This window comes from Protopterus annectens, chromosome 12.part0 (genome assembly GCF_019279795.1).
Source record: "Protopterus annectens isolate FY-2018-M chromosome 12.part0, PAN1.0, whole genome shotgun sequence".
Taxonomy (NCBI): domain Eukaryota; kingdom Metazoa; phylum Chordata; order Ceratodontiformes; family Protopteridae; genus Protopterus; species Protopterus annectens.
The window spans coordinates 458773695-458794689 of NC_056746.1; the positions used below are offsets into that span (position 1 = coordinate 458773695).

Sequence of the window (20995 nt, forward strand, 5' to 3'; positions counted from 1 at the left end):
TTTTTTGGAGGACATTTATTACATCCCAAACTGTATAAAACTTTGTATAAACTCATAGCATAAATCAGGAAAACAGCATTAACCTTCAGTATTTGTACAGAGTTTCATATCAGCAGCATAATATTTTACATTTTCTTTTGTATATTTCCCAAGTAGGAGACAAATGTGTTTCTAACAGAACAAAGATTGTGGAAGACCATAAGTAAGTACTAGGCTAGTTGCCCTTACAGGCCATTTTAAGCCTAGCCACTTTTCCTTTTTGTGCTCTAATTAACCTATTCCATTTGGTTAAAGATTGGCCATATTAATCCCATTGTCGTAATTTTATATATTACCCCAAATGAGAAGATTCTCAGTTAGAGCATCTTCTGTGTGTCGACATGCGTGAATGGGCGTTCCTTCGTTGAAGGTTGTGCATTAGGCCTGGCAAGCCAACACGTAAAAATCTACTGCCAGTCATTAGCGGACCGGAGTTCCGCTGTGGCGACCCCTAACCGGGAAAAGCCGAAAGACGCAAACAAACCCCAAATGAGAATGCTTGGAGTCATGCAGTAGATAATTCATCCATTTCAGAGCCTCCCACCCTCTCCACTTCAACTTCTTGTCATATCTGTATCTACATTTCACAATAACTTATCCCTGAGATAAATGCTGAGGTTTAGATAAATAGTTTCAAAATGGCCAACATTTCCCTTCAGCATAATCAACTTTCAGAAATTAACCGATATTCTTATTTGTTAAGCCTTTGCTTTTCACATCTATCACATAGACTCACAGCTAGAAGCTATTCCTTGTTAATTGTAGTTTTATTTTGATTTACTGTCTCTTTGCAGCTTATTGCTTGCTCTTAATAGCTCTGAAAGAGAGCGGTCCTTTTAGCCACCTTTCACCAAGCATGGATGTAGACTAATGAGGTTTGCTAAAATTTGTACATCTTCAAACCTATCTGCAAGAGCAGGAATACCTTCTAGCTTAAATCTAATACTTTATTAAAACTTCATCAAAATCCATTGCAAGAGGCAGTACAGTTTCTTCCTGGTGGAGGTAGCAAAGGCAAACTACAGAAACATCAGTTCAACAGCTCTTAAGACTGGCTTATGTGTCCTGATGTGTGGATACATTTCCTTCTGGTGTTTTAAATTTAATGTTACTCAGAGTGATGTGACATCACTTTGACCCAGTTAGCACTGTAGATATAATTGTAACAAAAGGGTGGCACATTTTCAGTGGTTAGTATTGAGTGCTTGGGGTTTAGTTTTTTTGGCTGACTGTAGTCTCTGTGGGGCATACAGGGTCTTTGGATTCAGCAGTATTTTTGCTGTATTATATGCTGTTTCCTCTCACATCTCAAATGCATGCGAGTAGGCAAATAGACTGTCCTCTAAATTGCCTCTAGACTTGTGTGTGCATCCGTCTGTCTGTGTGCGCTCCTTCTGTGATGAAGTGGAGCATCATTGAATATTAGTTTTCTGTTTTATTCCTGGTGAATGCCTGGTTGGACTGCAAAATAAGACAATGGATATTAAAGGATGAATGAATTAGTTAATTATATCAAAATGCATCAGGGTCCTGTTGAGTCACATTTCACTAGGGCTTGCCATTACATTTGGTACATGCATTACTCTTGTGAACTTTTAGAGGCAGGAATGTAGGCTCCACTGTTTTACAAAACATTACAAACTGGAAGCTCAGTGGAGAGGTACAGCAGATTTTGGCACAGTTTTCCTACAAAGGATCCTGTAGCTGTCTGACTGTTTTTCAGTGCTTTGGATTCTACCCAGATATTGTGACTTGCTTCTTTTTATTTATCATTTTTCTGTACCTCTCATGCCTGACATCCATTGAGGTGCCACCACTGTGCATTCATTCCTCACCACTAGGATGAGAGCAGTCTGCCATCATACCACCATGAGGGGTATTTTTGTTGTAGCTCTAACCTTTATCTGGTGCTGACATGGGCTACTTTGGGGGCATCCTTTGTCACTGCTTGATGTGTGCTTGCTGGCATACGTATGCCTTTTGAGGATTTGCATTACTGGCTTGGAGTTGCCAAATCCACATCTCCATAGTCCCGCTACAAATGGTTTCATGCATTCCGTTGATTACACTGGAGCCTGTAGGCTAATCAGGACCACCAAGTCCATCCCATAAGCAGGAATTGCTGGTTTGAGTCTCATGTCTACCCTCCTCTACCTTGCTATTCCATCACCCGAGTCATTTTTGTCAAACTCTGGTTGTGTTAGTTGCTGATAGGGCTTATTCCTCTATGCCACAGTCCTGGGCCAGTGTGACTTGTATTTAACAGTAACCTTTCTTGAAATAAGGTAATAAAGTCCTCTGAGTAAACTCACTGTAACAGAGACGAAAGCGCTTAGTCCATTGTTGTTTGTGCTGTCGTACTGTCGTGGTACTTGTTGGATTTAATAAATTTTCTTTTGGTACATTGGAACTGTTCCGGCTGATTACCATTTATTTTTGTGGGAGAACTACCTTCATTGCTCTCGGAGCAGGTGTTTGGGATTTTAGTTTGTGAATTTTCAGCTTTCGCTGGTGTACTTGTAGTAAAGTTATAACAGTTTGCTGTTACATAATTATTAATTATTAATAGTAGATACATAAATGTGCCCTCACTTTACCATTTATTCTACGTCTGGCAGAAATTTCAGTGTATCAGTTCTAAATGTTATATAATCCACAAGAGTAGTAGCTGTGTCTGCAACTTGGGACGGTTAGTCCAGGATATTGAAACGCAACTATCTGGTTAAAACACTATTCATTAATGAATAATTGTAACCTGGATATCCATTCCAGAAGAAGGAATGAGTTTGCTAGAGCTGTTCTGCAGATGTTTTTCACTCATTCATTTTATTGCTCATCATAAAGGGTCACTGCGGTGGGGATTTCTCCTTGCCTCCAAAGTGCAGCAGTCACAAAATTGATTATATTATGTCTTAGGAAAGGGGGGTTGGATGGGTATAGTTGTCCATGTCTAAAAAAAAAAAAAGGTTTGAATATTTTTTTCGTTTTTTTTTTTTCATTATGAAGACTACATTTATTAAGATTGTATTCAGCTTCTGTTCTAGATTTTATTATTGCCTTCCTTGGTGTAAATGCTGGGAGGTTGTTTAGCAAAATAATCAGAAATGTTTGACTGAGGTAGCATAGAAACCTGCCAAAACAGGTTGTCTCAAAGATCTGCTGTTATGCTGAGTTTCCATGTTTGTTGCAGTTTCAATACTGCCATTAATGTCATATTCATATTTTTTAAAAGTGACAACTTTTCTGCTCACAATGTAGGTTTTGATTTCATTGAATAGAAAACTTTTGATCTCTGCTGTGGAAAACATTCGACCTCTGAAGTGGGGCAGCAGTTTAGTTCCCCTCCAGAATGCCACAATATAGATGCAAACTAAGTAACTAGTTTTCCCTTTTTTGGTAAGTACTAGACTTAAGTTAAAAGTATTTTATGGAGAAATATAGTAAGCTGTTTTCTAGCAGTACCCATACTTCTTTGTTTAGTAAGCATAGCTGTTTTTGGTCAACTTAATTTGTCGACGTAATCTTTCACTAAAACTCTCATTACTGTCCATCTGCTCAAAAATATCTGCCTTTGGAACCTTAAAAATTGAAACTCATTTCAAACCACTTTAACACCATCCTGTATTTTCAGTTAAGAGGCTTTCTGACTGTACTTTGATTTAAATTTTGTTTATTGATTTCGTACAGGAACGTTGATGAGGATGGTGAGGAAGAATCAACAACACAAGCAAGCAGACAAACTCATGACAACTTGTACAGGGTGCACATGCCCAGCCTGTACAGCTGTGGTAGTAGTTATGGCAGTGAGACGAGTATTCCAGCTGCTGCTCATACCGTCAGTAATGCACCAGTCACGGAGTACATGTGAGTCTGCTCAAAGATTGGAAGTATATGCTTGTAGTCAAAATGTAAAAATGCCTGCAATTTCAACTTGAGTAGCAGTCTGATAAATTTAACTGTCTTTGCAGTTCTAAATTAATCTGAGTTCATAAAGTGCTCATTCTACTTCCAGACTTACATGTTTGTATGTTTGTATCTAGTTTACACAGCAGAGCTCTGATAACATACATAAATCCCTTTGCTTTTTTACAAAAATGAGCTTGCTAGGTTTGTTGCTTTGTTGCCTGGAGCACATAAATAACCAAGTAGTTGGGATTACACTTAAGATTTCTTTGCAGAGTTTTAATCTTCTTTCCAAGCAGATACATTTTTTATTTGTGGTTTAGAACTTCCTACTTCTCAAACCTGCATATTTAATTTGAAATTGCAAATGCATATCAATGCTTCCATTGAATTGTGTTTTCATTAAGGAGTTGCTTCAGCAGATTTTCTCTTTTTGAAGAGTATACTAGTCTGTTTGGAGACCTTGTAAAAGGACATTCTCAGAAGTTTTCATCCTCTGGCTTAGATCTGTTTCCTTCAAATGTGTTCGCCCTCAACCTTTGCAGGTAATGAAGATGCCCATTGGTCCCATTTGTTGATTAATAGTAATGCCATTACTCTCCTTGTCCTGTGCTGGTTCATAGGTAGTTAGGACTACAGTTCAGAAGACCATTAAGCAGTCTAGCCCAAATTCCCAGTTGTCTGAAAGTACTGTATGTCTGTGACTTTTTCAAAGTTGCACAGGAGGCAAATGAAGGTGGAAAGATTTGAGCCTTGTATCCTTGGAACAGGAAGCTGCTCGTTAACAGGTCAAGGCTTTATTCTGCTTATGCTAACTGCCAGACTGCAATGGTCAGGAAATTGCAAAAGCCAATACAGTTTTAAAAGTCATGAATGAATATAATAATGTTGATCTGAGATGAGATTATCCTTTAAACCTGTAGGATTGAATCTGAAGCTTACTGTCAGTTTATCATCTGAAACGTTCCAGTGTTACAGCCTTTCTCATAATGATGTGTGCTGTAGCTTCCTCTGCAGATGTCCTTTCTCCTCATTAAGCTCATATGAAGAGAGACCACCTCAGTCTACTTCAAGCATTTTAGAGAGGGAGAAAGATTTTTCTTCATTTTCTTTCTCCCTTTCTTCTGCAGCTCTTTACTGAGCAAGTTGATAGTTTGTTTTTTCTATTCTCAGATCAAAAAACTTTAATTCTTTTCCCCATTTGTTGTTTTCACTCTAGTTCTTGGCATTTTCAACACTCCTTAGTTAGATGTTCTTCATGTTTCACTGTTGCAGTCATTACACTTGGGTTATTCTGCTGGAAGGCTACCCTCAGTCGGCCTGAATTCCAAAGTCTAGGTCCGGCGTCGTTTGCTGTCACCTCTTCCCTGATGTCAGTGCGCCAGGGGTATAAAAGAAGCAGCCAACGCCATTTTCTTCAGTCTTTCTTACTGCGCGGTGCCCATAGCAGAAGCAGTTCGCAAGTGCCGGACGGCCGACTCCTGAGATTTTCGTGTTCGAATTTCAGATCCGAAGTCTTCATTAAAAGCTAAGTACCCTGTTGGGGAAAACTTTTTTCTTGCTGCAGGCCGATGTCAGAAAAAGTTAATTGTATTTCTTGTGGGAAGCAAATACCTCATAAGGATTTTCATTCTTACTGTATTCCTTGCCTAGGCCCTGACCACGACGTTGCTTGTTGGTTTTGTGCTAGATTTAACCAGCGCACTATAAAGCACTGGTACGATTTTGCTTTTCACTATTTTGGCAGAAGATTTAATTACACGATGCCGTTGGATAGCCAACCGACTACTGCAATTCACAAGAAACACAAAGAAAAAGAAAAGGACAGGCATCTGAGGTCTAAAACTGACGACGAACCTTCTTCTAAGCCAGTCGCCGGCTCTCATTGAGGTGCTTTCGCAGCCCCTGACGCCCGCTACTTTGGACCCGCAGGCCACTATAGACTCCCACGTGGAGTCGCCTAGGCCACTGGAAGCTCAAAGTATTGGACCTTCGGAAACTATTCCGTCAGATGGGTCCGGAGCCTCTGAGCAGGCATCGGCTTCTGAGGGTGTTTTCAGACCTACTCAATTGTACATTAAAGCGACTCCAGGCACAAAGGCAAAGACTAAAGCATCTTTTAAGACAAAGAAACAAGTACAACAGCCTCATGGTCAGGCCTCCATGCCCACAAAAACAGATGCTCAAAATGGCCGAAGATTTAGTTACTTTGATCAGGGGTACCCATCCCCCTCCTGATAAGAGGCCTAGGCAAGAGACAGAATATGAATCTTCAGATCAGGTTTCCATTTCTTCAGATTCCCCTTCTGATCAGGAATACTCTCTTCCTCCCTATGAGGATTCTGATGCTGAAGAATCTATCCCTTCAGCCTATCCTCTTGAGGATTACTGTTTTCTGGAAACCTTACATACCATGAGGGAAGATTTCCACGGGGAGAGCCAAGATTATTCTGAATCTAAGAAAAGGCTCAGGGACATCCTTTTACTCCCACAACACAGGCCCCTAGCTATTCCGCCTGTGTTAGACATTGTAGATGTATTTTCAGAGTCCAGTCTGACCCCTGACTCCTTACCTTCAATTCCTGTTAAGCCGGACAGGTATTACAGGGTACCTGACTCTCATAAATTCCTTTTCAAAAACCCTGCTGCTGACCCAGAAACTATTTCTCAGGGTCCCAAAGGGGTCAGGGCATCCACTGCAAAAAACCCTACCCCCTCCGACAGGGATTCTAGGGCATTAGACATATGGGGAAAGAAGATTTACACCTCTGCTATCTTGGCTATAAGGGCTTTAAATTGTCAGTTTCATATGCTCAAATATCAGCAATATATTTTGTCACTGCTTAAACAGAAAATGTTGATAAATTCTGAAGGTGCAGAAAACAAATGTAGGATTTATTGCATGCAGCTGAGCAAGTTGGAAAGCATACTTTGCAATGTGGTTTTGATTCTTTGGAGGCCACCTGCAGGGCCGCTGTCACGGGTTCTGTCATTAGGGAAGCATGCTTGGTTAAAGGAACAGAATTTACCAGATCATGTTAAAGCAAAATTATTAGATGCTCCATTACAGCATGATACTTTGTTTGGTGTTAAAGCAGAAGAGGTGTTAAAGAAAATGGAGGACAAAGCTAAATCTATGCAAACAGTAAAGGATTTCTTACAGGTACAACCTCAAAGATTTAGCAGACACTGGCCTACAAAGAATTGGTCCTTTTCAGTGTCAGACAGACCACAAAGGGGCAGATAAAGACGCCGAAGAGGCAGATCCCAGCCCCAAGGTTCATACAGGTCTAACAATGGGGTGCTTCTACTTCCAAAAGTGGAGAAGACAAATCACAGCCTTACAGGAAACAGTCCCAGTGACTTCCCCCTGCCAGCGCCAAGCGCTTATCTTCTGGCAGCACCTTTAGGGGGAAAACTAGCACATAACTCAGGGCAAATGGGTCTTAGATATAGTGTCACAGGGCTACAGGTTTCACTTTCTTACCCTGCCAAGGGCAAACGGTTGACCAGACCTACCAAAAAACCAATGGGCAGAGGCACAAAAACAAGTCTCATCCCTCATGGACATGAGGGCCATTCAGCAAGTACCAGAACAAGAGCAGGGACAAGGATTTTATTCAAGACTGTTCTTGGTACCCAGAAAGGACAAAGCCTGGAGACCAATACTGGACCTATCTATTCTAAACACATATCTGGATATACCAAAATTCAGAATGCTGACCTTACAGCAGCTTCTGCCCATGCTGGGCAAGAAGGCTTGGCTTGTGACTTTAGAACTAAAAGAGGCATACCCGCATGTCCCAATCAAACATGCAGAAGATACCTCAGATTCAAAGCTGGCTCAATGCACTACCAATTCTCTGCACTGCTCTTTGGCTTATCTACTGTGCCCAGGGTCTTCACAAAGTGCCTGGCACCAGTAATTGCATTATGCAGACAAAGAGGAATACAAATATATCCTTACTTGGACGAATGCCTCATACAAGCAGAGAACAAGGACATTCTACTACAGCATCTGGCGTTTGTAAAAAGATTACTTCCATGCCTAGGGTACACAGTCAACGAACAGAAATCAAAACTAGTACCCTCTCAAGAGATAATACTCCTGGGTGCAAGCTTAAATACAACTGCCCAGATGGCTTATCTCACGCCAGACAAAGGCAACTGACTACCTATTTCAAATTGTTGGCAACAAAGACCCAGTCATCTGCAAGGAAAATTCTGCAGGTTTTGGGCTTCATGGCATCCTGCATTCTGCTAATTCCATATGCAAGACTGCATATGAGCAAACTTCAATGGTACCTAAAAAGTGTTTGGACACAGCATTGCCACAGCCTGGAAACAATAATTACTCTTTCATTCCTTGCCTGCAACAGGAGTTTCGATGGTGGGCGAAGGCCTGTCACCAGAACAAGGGTTAGCCATTCACCTTACCCCCAGCCAGGCAGACATTGACAACGGCTGCATCAGATTATGCCTGTGGGGGCACACATGGCAGGAAGATGTATTCAAGGCACATGGTCCGCCAACCAAATGCATTTACATATCAATCAAAAAGAGATGCTAGCTGTTCAGAATGCCCTGACAGCCCTCAAGGACCTACTTCATCCGGGACAACTACTGATAAAGACAGACAATACCATGGTCATGTGGTATACAAACAAGCAGGGAGGCACTCATTCTTACCCCCCTCTGCAGACTAGCCATGACTTTGTGGGACACAGCATTGACATACCAAGTATATCTGCAGGCACAATTCCTGCCAGGAAAGATAGATACTCTGGCAGACGTACTAAGCAGAAACCACATGGATCCCCACGAGTGGAAATTGGATCCACAAGTCTTCAACATAACAATGAAATGGGGATGCCCAGACATAGACCTATTTGCTTCTCCTCACAACTGCCAACTAAAGAGATTCTGCACAAGGACTTATCACAGACAAGCATGGAAAGTGGATGCCCTATCTTTCGGCTGGAAAAACTTAACAGTATATACCTTTCCTCCACTGCCCCCCAAGGTACTCCTAAAGGTCAGACAAGAGAAGCCAAAAATGATACTGATTGCCCCAGACTGGCCCCGCCAGTACTGGTATCCAATCCTAAGGAACTTGTCTCCATGCCCAGCCTGGACCTTACCTCAAATACCTCACCTACTGTCCCAACAAAACAATCGGATCCTGCACAGCCAACTCAAGACCTTTAAATCTGACAGCATGGCGGATAATGTAGTCATACAAAACACACCTCTCACTAAAGCGGTGATAGATGTCATTTTGGAGGCCAGGAGGCCTAGTACTAGAAAATCTTATGCTGGAAAATGGAAGAGATTCTGTGCCTGGAACCAGGCACAAGGAATTGACACAGCAGTACCAAATATTCCTCAGATTTTGCAATACCTAACTGAGATGCTGGACAAAGGCCTATCCTTTTCATCAATTAAAATACATGCCTCTGCCATTTCGGCTCATTACAATACAGAGCCACCAATCTTTTCTCATCCTTTGTTAAGGCAATACCTCAGAGAAGCCAAAAATTTAAGGCCTCCAAGGAGATCACCAATACCTGCATGGGACCTCAATTATGTTTTGGAAAAACTCACTCTGCCCCCTTTTGAGCCAGGCACTACAGCTGATATAAAGTTTTTATCTTGGAAAACAGCTCTGCTCCTAGCAATAACCTCTACAAGACGAGTCTCAGAGCTACAAGCACTCATGGCTGTGGAACCTTTTATTTTTTATCCAGACAGGGTTTCTCTGAGGACAAACCCGACATTTATGCCTAAGGTAGTGTCCGTTGTGGCCCTTAACCAAACTTCTGCCTACTTTTTATCCAAACCCACAGAATAAGGGGGAGAGAATTCTGCATTCTTTGGACATACACAGACAGCTACGCTTCTACTTGAACAGAACCAAAGCTTTCAGAAAGACTGAGCAACTACTAGTGACATATGCTGCAGGATCACAAGGAAAGGCTATCTCAAAGCAGACTATTTCAAAGTGGATAGGCCACTGCATTCGTTTCTGCTATTCACAACATGGCAAGCCAGTGCCTAAGGGCATTAGGCCACATTCAACAAGAGAAGCAGCCACTTCAGCAGCCCTCCTCAGGGGAGTACCAACCAAAGACATTTTAGAGGCTGCTACCTGGAGTTCAGTGCACACCTTTACAAAGCACTGTCATTTACCACTCTACTCTAAATCCAGGGCAGGCTTTGCCACTGCAGTTCTGCAGGGCCTCATAGCCACTCCTAATGCTATTTAGCTCCAGCCTCCCCAACCATAGCTTTGGGATTCAACCCAAGTGTAATGACTGCAACAGTGAAACACGAAGAACATAGTACAGTTGTGTACACTTACCATAAATGTAGATGTTCGAGTGTATTCACTGTTGCAGTCCAGGTTACCCACCCACCATCCCCCATCTCTTTTTGCTGGAACTTAGCTGCACTTCTCTAATCTATACAACCTATGTGGTGTATTTGCTTGTAGATGAAGGTATTATATATCTTGGTGCATGCATGTTTGATTGGCATATTTTTAGCCTTCCCTTTTGGGGGCACCTGACATCTGGGGCAAGAAAGACTGAAGAAAATGGCGTCTGCTGCATCTTTTATACCCCTGGTGCACTGATGTCAGGGAAGAGGCGACAGCAACTGACGCCGGACCTAGACTTTGGAATTCAGGCCGACTGAGGGTAGCCTGCCAGCAGGATAATCCAAGTGTAATGACTGCAACAGTGAATACACTCGAACATCTACATTTATGGTAAGTGTACACAACTGTACTTTTACATTCCTGCCGTGATACATTTATACCTTTTAAGATTCATCATTAATCATGGTTACAATGGCCTAAGCTATATGGTTTGTCATGCAGTAGCCTAGGCTGTGTGTGTTGTATCTTGCCAAGGATACGACAACCGACCAGCATCCAAAACCTTAGGGGTACATTCCATGCATCCTAATTGCTGAAGGGCTTACAGCAGTCTACCCCGAGCTCTTGCTCGACTGTCTCTTTTCTGTCTCTGCATAGATAAGGATGTCCTTCATGGATGCATCTGCAGTCATAACAAATGGGTTGTCTTGTCGTCAGGCAGCCCTTCGGTCGGCCGGATTCCAAAGTCTGGGTCCGGCTTCGGCTGATGTCGCACTTCACCCGACGTCATCTCTGCTGGTCTTCGGGTATAAAGGCATCAGCCAACGCCATTTTCCTCAGTCTTTCTTGCCGCGTGGCGCCCGAAGCAGAAGCTGTTCGCAAGTGCCGGTCGGTCAGATCCAGAGATTACTACTACCGAATACTACTTCAAGACTTCTAAAAGCTAAGTACCCGTTGGGGACTCTTTCTTGCCTCAGCCGATGTCAGAAAAAGTCAATAACTGTTTAACTTGTGGGAAACAAATACCTCATAAAGATTTCCACTCTTACTGTTTGCCTTGCTTAGGCCCAGACCACGACGTAGCAGCCTGTTCGGCCTGTGCTTCCTTCAACCGACGAACGCTTAGGCGCCGGTCGGAGTTTGCTGAACAGTTTTTCGGCTCAGATTTTGCGTACATTATGCCGTCGGATCCTCCGACTTCCCAAATTGTTAAAAAACGCAAAGAAAAAGACCGACACTCGCGGTCCGCGGTTTCGGCCGAAACCATGGTTAAGCAAGCCGCGAGTGTCTCTGTTTCGGCCGAAACCGAGAAAACTGGTCAATCTGCAGCCGAATCCATGACTACTACTGAGGCTCCTGCTACCTTATCTGAATCAGCCTCAGAAATTTTGCCTACAACTGTGGTTCCTACTGATCTATCAGACACCATCCCCTTGGATATCTCTACCCCAGCACGTGGTGCTGCTAGGCCACCTGCAGCCATGTCTATTAAGGCCTTTGCCAGGGCTAAAGCAGCCAAATCAGCTAAATCAGTGCCTGTTAAACCACCCTCACTCAGGCCCACTTCTAGTTCACAAATGCTTACTCTGGCAGAAGATTTAATATCCATAATTAGGGGATCCCAATCTCACCCAGACAGGGCCTCTCAGCCCCCAGAAAAGAGACCTAGAGCTGAGCCCCCCGAGCCTGTGTCCTCTGATGATTCTGCGGATGACTCAGACATTACAGACCAGCCAGAGGCTCCTTTTTCCAATTATGAAGATTCAGATGCTGAAGAATCCATTCCAGCTGCCTCTCCACCAGAGGAATTCTCCTTTGGGGAAACCTTACATGCCATGAGAGAACAATTCCAATGGCAGGGACAAGATTTCTCAGATTCAAGAAAAAGGCTTAGGACTTTTCTGCACTTACCACAACATAGGCCCTTAGCTATACCTCCTGTCCTATCTGTTGTGGACGATGCATTTAATGATGTCTGCACTGCACCTGATTCTTTACCTCCAGCCCCTGCCAAACCAGATAGATTTTACAGGGTGCCAGACACTCATCACCACCTATACAAGGCCCCACTTGCAGACCCCGAAACTATATCCCAGGGGCCTAAGGCAGTAGCCTCAACCACAGCAAAAAACCCTATTCCCTCTGAAAGGGAATCCAGGTCCTTGGAGAGATGGGGGAAAAAGTCTACACCTCTGCTACTCTCAGCTAGAGCTTTAAACTGTCAGTTTCACATGATCCAATACCAAGAGTTTATGCTTGATCAGTTAATTAAAAAGCTGTCCTCTGATGAATCTTTAGATAAGAAATATGTATTGGAAATGGTGAATAACATCCAACAGGTTAGTAACCATTCTTTAAAATGTGGCTATGATGCACTGGAGGCTTCATTTAGATCAGCCATGACTGGCACAGTGATAAGAAGGCATGCATGGTTGAAAGAACAGGTCTTGCCGGATCATGTTAAAGCTAAGCTATTGGATGCTCCTATGGATAAGGCCAGTCTATTTGGGGAACCTGCCCAGCAGGTAATGAAGAAAATGGAAGAGAAGGCAAAATCTGTACAAACAGTTAAAGATTTCCTACAGGTTCAGCCCCAAGGTTTAGCAGGAACTGGCCTGCCAAAATTGGTCCTTTCCTGACTCCACAAGATCCCAAAGGGGCAGGAACAGGCGCTCTAGGGGCAGAAATCAATCCAGAGGAGGTGCCTACAGAGGACGACAGTGGCAAGGCAATAACCGAGGCACAGACGCAACCACTGCCACTGCAACAGGACAATCACAGTGACTTGGCTCTGACTCCGCCTACCAGGGAGCAAATAGCAGCACCATTAGGCGGAAAGTTAGCCTTATTCTCGAAAAATTGGCACTATATTACAAAAGACAAGTGGATTTTGCAAACCATAGACCAAGGCTACGGTTCCACTTCCACACTTTACCAGTAAAAAGAGGAATGCCAAACCTGCCCCAAATCAAAAAATAGAAGCCCTGCACCAGACAGCAGAATTAATAAAGATGAGAGCTGTGGAAAGGGTACCAATAACAGAACAGGGCAAAGGATTCTACTCCAGACTCTTCCTAGTACCAAGAAAAGAAAAAAACTGGAGACCTATTCTCGACCTGTCCATCTTAAACACATACATCATTGTCCCAAAATTCAAAATGCTGACCCTACAGCAACTTCTTCCCATGCTGGGCAAGGAGTGTTGGCTGGTAACTCTAGATCTCAAGGAGGCATACCTGCATGTCCCCATTCGACCAAATTGCAGAAGATACCTCAGATTTCTTGCAGGATCAGAGCATTATCAATTCTCAGCATTGCCCTTTGGCTTATCTACTGCCCAGAGTATTCACAAAATGCCTGGCATCAGTAATCGCTCACTGCAGAGTACAGGGAATCCAAATTTATCCATACCTGGATGACTGCCTGTTACAAGCGGACAACAAAAGCAAGCTGACAACAGATTTACAAAGGGTCATTTACTTGCTACAAGCCCTGGGATACACAGTCAATTTTCAAAAGTCAAGACTGATACCATCCCAGACAAGAACTTTCTTGGGCGCGGAATTGGACACAGTAAAACAGATGGCATTCCTAACTGCAGAAAAACAAAAAGAACTCCCTCTTTACTTCTTGGCATTAACAAAGCAGAACAAACTAACAGCAAGAAAAGTTCTGCAGGCCTTGGGCTTCATGGCATCATGCATAATCTTGGTCCCACATGCCAGACTGCATATGAGAAAGTTACAGTGGTACCTAAAGAATTTATGGTCTCAACACAGGCACAGCTTAGAAACAGAAATACCACTAATCCCATGCTTAAAACAGGAGTTCCTCTGGTGGGCTCGGGCATGCCAGTCGAACCCAGGCTTACCCTTCCACAACTTTCGAGCAACCCAAACCATCACAACGGATGCCTCAGACCTAGGATGGGGGGCACACATGCTGGACAAATGCGTACAAGGACTGTGGACTCAGGACCAGCTGCACCTGCACATAAACCAAAAAGAACTGCTGGCAGTAAAACTGGCAATCCTAAAATTCAGACCATTCCTCAAAGAAGGCCATTTGATCATAAGGACAGACAACACCACAGTCATGTGGTACATCAACAAACAGGGAGGCACTCATTCTTACCCCCTATGCAGAATGACTTTGGACCTTTGGAATCTGGCTCTCAGCTACAACATCCAGTTACAGGCAATATTTGTACCGGGAAAAGAGAGCACCCTAGCAGACATCTTAAGCAGAACCACCTCGGATGCTCACGAATGGATGCTACACCCGGACATCTTCAAGGCCATCACAAAGAAATGGGGAATGCCACAAATAGATCTATTCGCTTCCCCACAAAATCACCAGCTCAAAAAATTCTGCACAAGGACATTCCACCCACTTGCATGGAAGGTGGACTCTCTATCCTTCAGCTGGAAAGGCCTGACAGCATATGCATTCCCACCTCTTCCCTTGATACACAAGGTACTACTGAAAATCAAAGAGGAACGTCCAAGGATAATTCTGATAGCTCCGAACTGGCCAAGACAACACTGGTACCCATTGCTGAGGAGCATGTCTCAGGAGAAAATGTGGTCAATACCCCTGATGCCTCTGATGTTAACTCAGAACAACTACAACATCATACATCCAAACCTAAAAACCTTGCAACTGACTGCCTGGAACATCACATAGCAGTAACTAACCCAGACCTTTCACAAAGGGTTAAAGACATTATCCTTGAAGCCCGCAGACCTTCAACAAGAAGGAACTATGCAGGAAAATGGAAAAGGTTCGTCATTTGGAGTACTGAAAGAGGAAAAGATGTGTCGAACATAGATATTGCTAACATTCTGGAGTTCTTGGCAGAGCTTCTACATACAGGCCTGTCCTATTCCTCCATCAAGATACATGCATCAGCTATTTCAGCAGAATACAGCTTTGATCCTCCTGTCTTTTCACATCCTCTACTCAGGCAGTTTCTCAGCGGGATCAAGAATGTAAAACCTCCTAGGAAACCACCATTACCAGCATGGGACTTGAATTTTGTACTAGAAAAGTTGACACTCCCTCCGTTTGAACCAGCAGCAACAGCAGATCTACAACACCTGTCATGGAAAACTGCTTTCCTACTGGCTATTACTTCAGCAAGGAGGGATGTTAAGTTGTCTATCTCGCCTTCATTCTTGCTGGATGGGTTCGGAGCCGACCTCGGCTCCGACTCGGCCACTCTAAAGCTCGAGAGTTGGTTCCACCGGCTCGAGGCTCCCCTTATATCCCACAATGCTAGGCGATAGTTACCTCAGATCTCGTTTGCCGCTACAGCTTCGAGGTTGGTTGTTCTACCGGTTCCTGGTGAGTTTAAGCTTTTTCTATTAAAAGTTACTCTGTTTCCCCCTTTTTTTAGTTTAATTATTGTCAAATTAGTGTAGTTCATTGAACTTTATCCCCGACCTAATTTTTTCCCGTTTTTTTCTTAAAAGAACTTTAGTTCTTCCCTTGGGCGTTGGGCCTTCCTTCCCTAGGGAGTGTTTGTGTAGTTTAAGCTACTGTTTATTCTACTTTATTTTTTAGTAATTTTACTAAAGTAATTTTTTCTGACAGGGTATAACTGGTGTGTTTGAGTGTGTGTTTGTGTTCACCAGTTAGGCTATGTCTAAAAGCAAAGGTCTCAGTTCAAGAAGTGTGATGCGTGCTGTCAGAAAATGTCTCTGACAGGCTCACACTTCTTGTGTCTATTGTCTGGGGCCTTTGCACCTGCAGGACTCCTGTGCTGTCTGCCATGGCTTCAGCCCCAGGGTCCTGCAGGAAAGGAAAACAAGCTCATATTGAGAGGCTTGTTGAAGCCTGAGGATTCCCTGTCTGTCTCAACAGGAAGCCCTCCAAGGCATCGAGGTCTTCGGCTCCGGCTTCTGTGCCGAGACCTCAGGTTGTTCAACCTTTGCCTTTATCGGCTCCGGCTGGAGCCGATAAGTCTCAGTCCACAGTTTCTGTGGCTTCCTCGGCTCGGCGGAGCCGAGGTTATCGAGTACCCGTGTCGGCTCCGACAAGATCTTGAGCCGCAACCAGAAAGAGGTCTAGGTCACCTTCTCTTGGCTCCGTTCATTCGGCTCCAGGATCTCCCTGCTGTCTGAGCGGAGCCAAAGGTCTCATTCCTCTAGGTCATCGAGGTTGTCCGATCATGACCTTCAGAGGGTGGTGAGTCGACTACTCAAGTCTGAGGCACTAGCCCAGATGCTTCAGAGCCCGACTCATCAGTGGGTGCCTGTCCCGTCCATCAACTCCTTCCTCCTTGACTCTTTTGAGCTCGGGCGGGTCGTGTCGGAACCGAGACTGTGTAGTTACCTCGGGCGAGACAATTGTCTTCGGCTCCGTCGGCTCCGTTTTCTTCCATGGAGGAATCTCGGCCGGACTTCCTCGTCGGCTCGAGGGGTGAGTGGCATCGGACCCTTGTCCGACCCCTCTCCTCTCGGTGCTTGCGCTGGTGAGTTCGGCTCCGACATCGGCCTCGGAGCCATCACTGTCGGTGCCGAGGGGGTCCTTAGCTCCTCGGGCGGGGACCTCTGGCTCTGCCTGACAGGGGTGCTTCGAGGTCATGCGGAGTGTGTTAGAGCCTGGCTCTACTCCACAGTCGGCTCCGTCAGCCCCTCCCTCTATGCTGCCTCAGGGTAAGTCGACTCACTCCCTCATCCCTGACCGCAGAGAGCCAACTCCTCAGGAGCTCCCTTTGGGATTTCATCCTCTTCGAGGCCTCTCCTGATTTGGCAGAAGAGCCCCTCGGAAGAGGAAGTGCAAGAGGAAGCACATTGACTCACCTGAGTCTATCACGTCGGACACAGATCTGGATGATTCTGAGGGTTCCCCGTTCCCCTTCTGAAGATGTCTCATTTGCAGACATTCTGGAGATCCTTAAACAGAGGGAAATTGGCCAGCCCTCAACCCTTGGAGGCGAATCTGTGTATCTTGAGGCGTTTGGCTCGTCCTTCCACCTCCTGGGTGTCCCCCTTGACCCCCTCATGCAGGTGGTTGCAAAAGGCATGGACGGCTCCTGATTCAGTGGACCCCACTCCCAGGAGACCCTCCAAATTCATCACAGCTCCATCAGACAAGGAATTTTTATCAAAGGGAGTCTCTGTGGATGCTATGGTGGTTGCTGCCGCCACAAAGAAGGAACTGGCTGATCCTTCAGTGCCTGTCCATCCACCTAACAAGGAATCTAGGTCCATGGATAGGTACGGAAGCGGATGTTCTCCTCAGCGACATTTACTATGCGTTAAGCTGAATTACCTGTGCCATTTCACTCGTCTTCAAAGAGACTTGATCAAAGAAGCGAGTGAAATGCTGAAGACCCTACAGCTGCGGGTTTCAAGAGAAAATGAACACGCAGCTGGCTATCCTTAATTCTATTTCCAACTCCTCCATGCGCCTCCTCTTATGCGGCCGATGGAGCGAGCAGAGCAGCAGGAACAGGGGTAGCCTTACGTAGGCACGCCTGGATGCGGCTATGCAATTTTGGAACCTTTCAAGGCGTCTTTCACGAACTCCCCTTTGATGGATCATCTCTTTTTGGTCCACAAGTGAAAGAAACCCTGACTAGGTGCGAGACTGATGGCAAGACCCTTTCTGCCGTCGGAGTCCGTTTTTCTACTCCTTCTAGGCCTTACCCCAAAGGCCAGAAGGGGAAAGATGTGGTTCCGTAAACAATCCCAAGGGACTTCGCCTGGCGACAGAGTCGGTTCCCGCCAGAGGCAGAGGGGAACAACAATGGTAGACGCCCCTAGAGGCAGAGGGGGTCCGCAGAACCAGGGCAATCGAGAAACGTCCTCCGATAAGCCCTTTCAGCATCCCTGAGGTGTTGCCCGGCTGCCCATCTTCCGAGGCAGGCGGGGGAAGATTGTCACTGTACCCAGAAGCCTGGCTATCCTTGACACAAGACAAATGGGTACAGTCCATCATTTCCGAAGGTTATTCTATTCCCTTTCTTCGTTTTCCAAATCAGTCAAAAAAATCCCTTCCAGATGTTCCACCCGCTCAAAGGGATCTTGCAGCTTTGGAAATTTCAAAACTGCTTGCAAAAGAGCTATTCAGCCAGTGCCAGCAGACCAACTAGGATCCGGAATCTACTCAAGGTTCTTTTTAGTTCCAAAGAAAACAGGGGACTGGAGACCAATTTTGGATCTCAGTATCTTGAACAGATCAGTCAAGAAAACAAGATTTGGATGGTCACGCTGCAATCCATTCTTCCCCTATTGGGAAAAGGAAACTGGATGTGCTCTATAGACCTTCAGGACGCGTACTATCACATAAAATGAACAGACGCTCCAGAAGATTCCTCCGCTTCAGGCTGGGAACCAGTCATTTTCAATTCAGGGCCCTGCCCTTTGGTCTCACCACTGCCCCGGTGTTTACCAAATGCATGGCAGTGGTAGCTTCTCACCTGAGATGACAAGGATTCCAGGTGTTTCCATATTTGGACGACTGGCTCCTCACAGCTCCCACCAAGCATCTCCTTCTGATGGCCAGAGATTACACTTTTCGTCTGTCAAAGACTGGGTATCTCAATAAATTGCGAAAAGTCTATTTTGTCGCCTTGTCGTACTATTACCTACATAGAAGCAAAATTAGATACTGTAAACATGTCTGCAACACTAACGAACCAAAGGATATCAGACATTCAAAATTGGTATCACTACTTCTCAACAACAACAGAGCCAAAGCCAGGTTAGTTCTAAAGGTGTTGGGAATCATGGCAGCGCCATACCCTCCTTCCATTGGCCAGATACCACATGCGGATCCTTCAGTGGATGCTCTTTTCTCAATGGTCATACCAGGAACTTCCAATGTCTCACACCATTATGATCACATGGCGTGCAAAAGCATCTCATGTGGTGGATGTCTTCCCCAGCTCCTGTTGGGGAGACCATTTGTTCCACCTCCTCCGGTTGCTACTCTGACAACGGATGCCTCCCGCATCGGCTGCCGGGGCCGTTATCAGCGCAGGACACTCCAGGGCACATGGCAACCAAACGAATGCCACTTGCACATAAATGTTCTGGAGATGAGAGCAGTGCTTTTAGCGTTGCAAGGCCTTCAACACTCTCTTCCCTTGGGAGCGATTGCAATCCAGACAGACAATATGTCTGTAGTGTGGTACATCAACAAACAAGGCGGAACCAGATCATACCCCTGTGTCGAGAAGCACTCAGACTGTGGCAATGGGCGATTTCTTCTCAGCGTTTTCTGATAGCAACGCACATCCCGGAAGTCCAATCACATTGCGGACAAGTTGAGCAGAGCTATTCTCATGCCTCACGAGTGGTCTCTGAAAGACTCTGTAGTGAGAGAGATTTTTCTCAAGTGGGGTCAGCCTTGCTGCGATCTTTTGCTACTCCCCAAAACAGCAAGTGCAGAGAATACTTCACTCTATTCCCTTACCAGGCCAACCCAGCAGGGACGCTAGTCCAAGTTTGGCCCCGGGGACTTCTGTATGCATTTCCTCCTTTCCCACTGATCTCTCAAGTAATACAGAAAGCTATCGCTCAGAAGGCCTCATTGATCCTCATTGCTCCTTACTGGCCTCGACAAGTGTGGTTCCCCTTTCTGCATCGATTTCTTGTGGAGCGACCGTGGAATCTGGACCTAGTTCCAGATCTTTTGATCCATCAGTCGGGTCAGTTTCATCGCTCCCTCCCCTCTCTGAACCTCACTGCTTGGTTCCTCCACTTCCAACCGTAGCCAGGCTTCCTCAATTATCTCACTCTGTTAGAGATATTTTGATAGCTTCCCATAAATCTTCCACTCGAAAGATTTATTTGAGTAAGTGGAAGCGATTTTCATATTGGGCACAAGGAAAGGACGTAGATCCTTTCACGCTTCCATCCAACTAGTCCTCGATTTTCTTGCTGAACTCTTCCATGCAGGTTCATCTCCATCTACTCTTAAGGTTCAATTGGCAGCTATTTCTAATTTCCATGTGGGTATTTCTGAATCTGCCCTAATGTCCCACAAACTCTGCAAAGCCTTTTTGAAAGGAGTTTTTCTTCTCAGACCTCCTGTAAGAAATCCTCCTTCTCCTTGGGACCTAAATTTAGTTCTTGCTTCTTTGATTCTTTCCCCTTTCAAACCTGCAGCTTCATGTTCCTTAAAGTTATTATCATGGAAAACTCTCTTTCTGGTGGCTATCACATCAGCTAGAAGAATTTCAGAACTTCAAGCACTCAGTTGTCGTTCTCCTTACCTTGTGTTCCATAAGGACAGAGTTTCCTTCGAACTAACCCGTCCTTTTTGCCTAAGGTGGTTTCAACATCAAATCTAAACCAATGCATTGACCTCCCTGTTTTTTTCCCGGAGTATTCAAATAGGTCTGAACAAAATTACACTGTCTGGATGTTCATCGTCAATTAAGGTACTACTTGGACAGGACGAAACAATTCAGAAAATCTGATCAGCTGTTTGTCTCCTATCACGCGAAAGCAGAAAGGGACTTCCAGTTTCAAAGGTATCTTTATCCAGATGGCTAACATCTCTGATTACCCTTGTTTATGAGATTAGACACCAAAACTGCCTAATAAGCCTAAAGCCCATTCCACCAGAGCTTTGGCTACTTCTCTAGCCTTCAAGACAGACTGCCTATTGACACCATTTGTGCAGCGGCTACTTGGGCTACTCCTCACACTTTTATTT

General features: G+C 44.8%; 1 protein-coding gene across 2 annotated transcripts in view; it reads left to right on the forward strand.

Annotated features, from left to right (window-relative positions):
* Nucleotides 1–20995, forward strand: part of TTYH3 (tweety family member 3) — a 1772574-nt gene that overhangs the window by 1376024 nt on the left and 375555 nt on the right. For both annotated transcript variants that reach the window (XM_044089562.1, XM_044089563.1), the window contains one exon: nt 3727–3903. In XM_044089562.1, coding sequence (XP_043945497.1) covers nt 3727–3903 — 177 coding nt within the window. The remainder of the gene's footprint in view (nt 1–3726; nt 3904–20995) is intronic.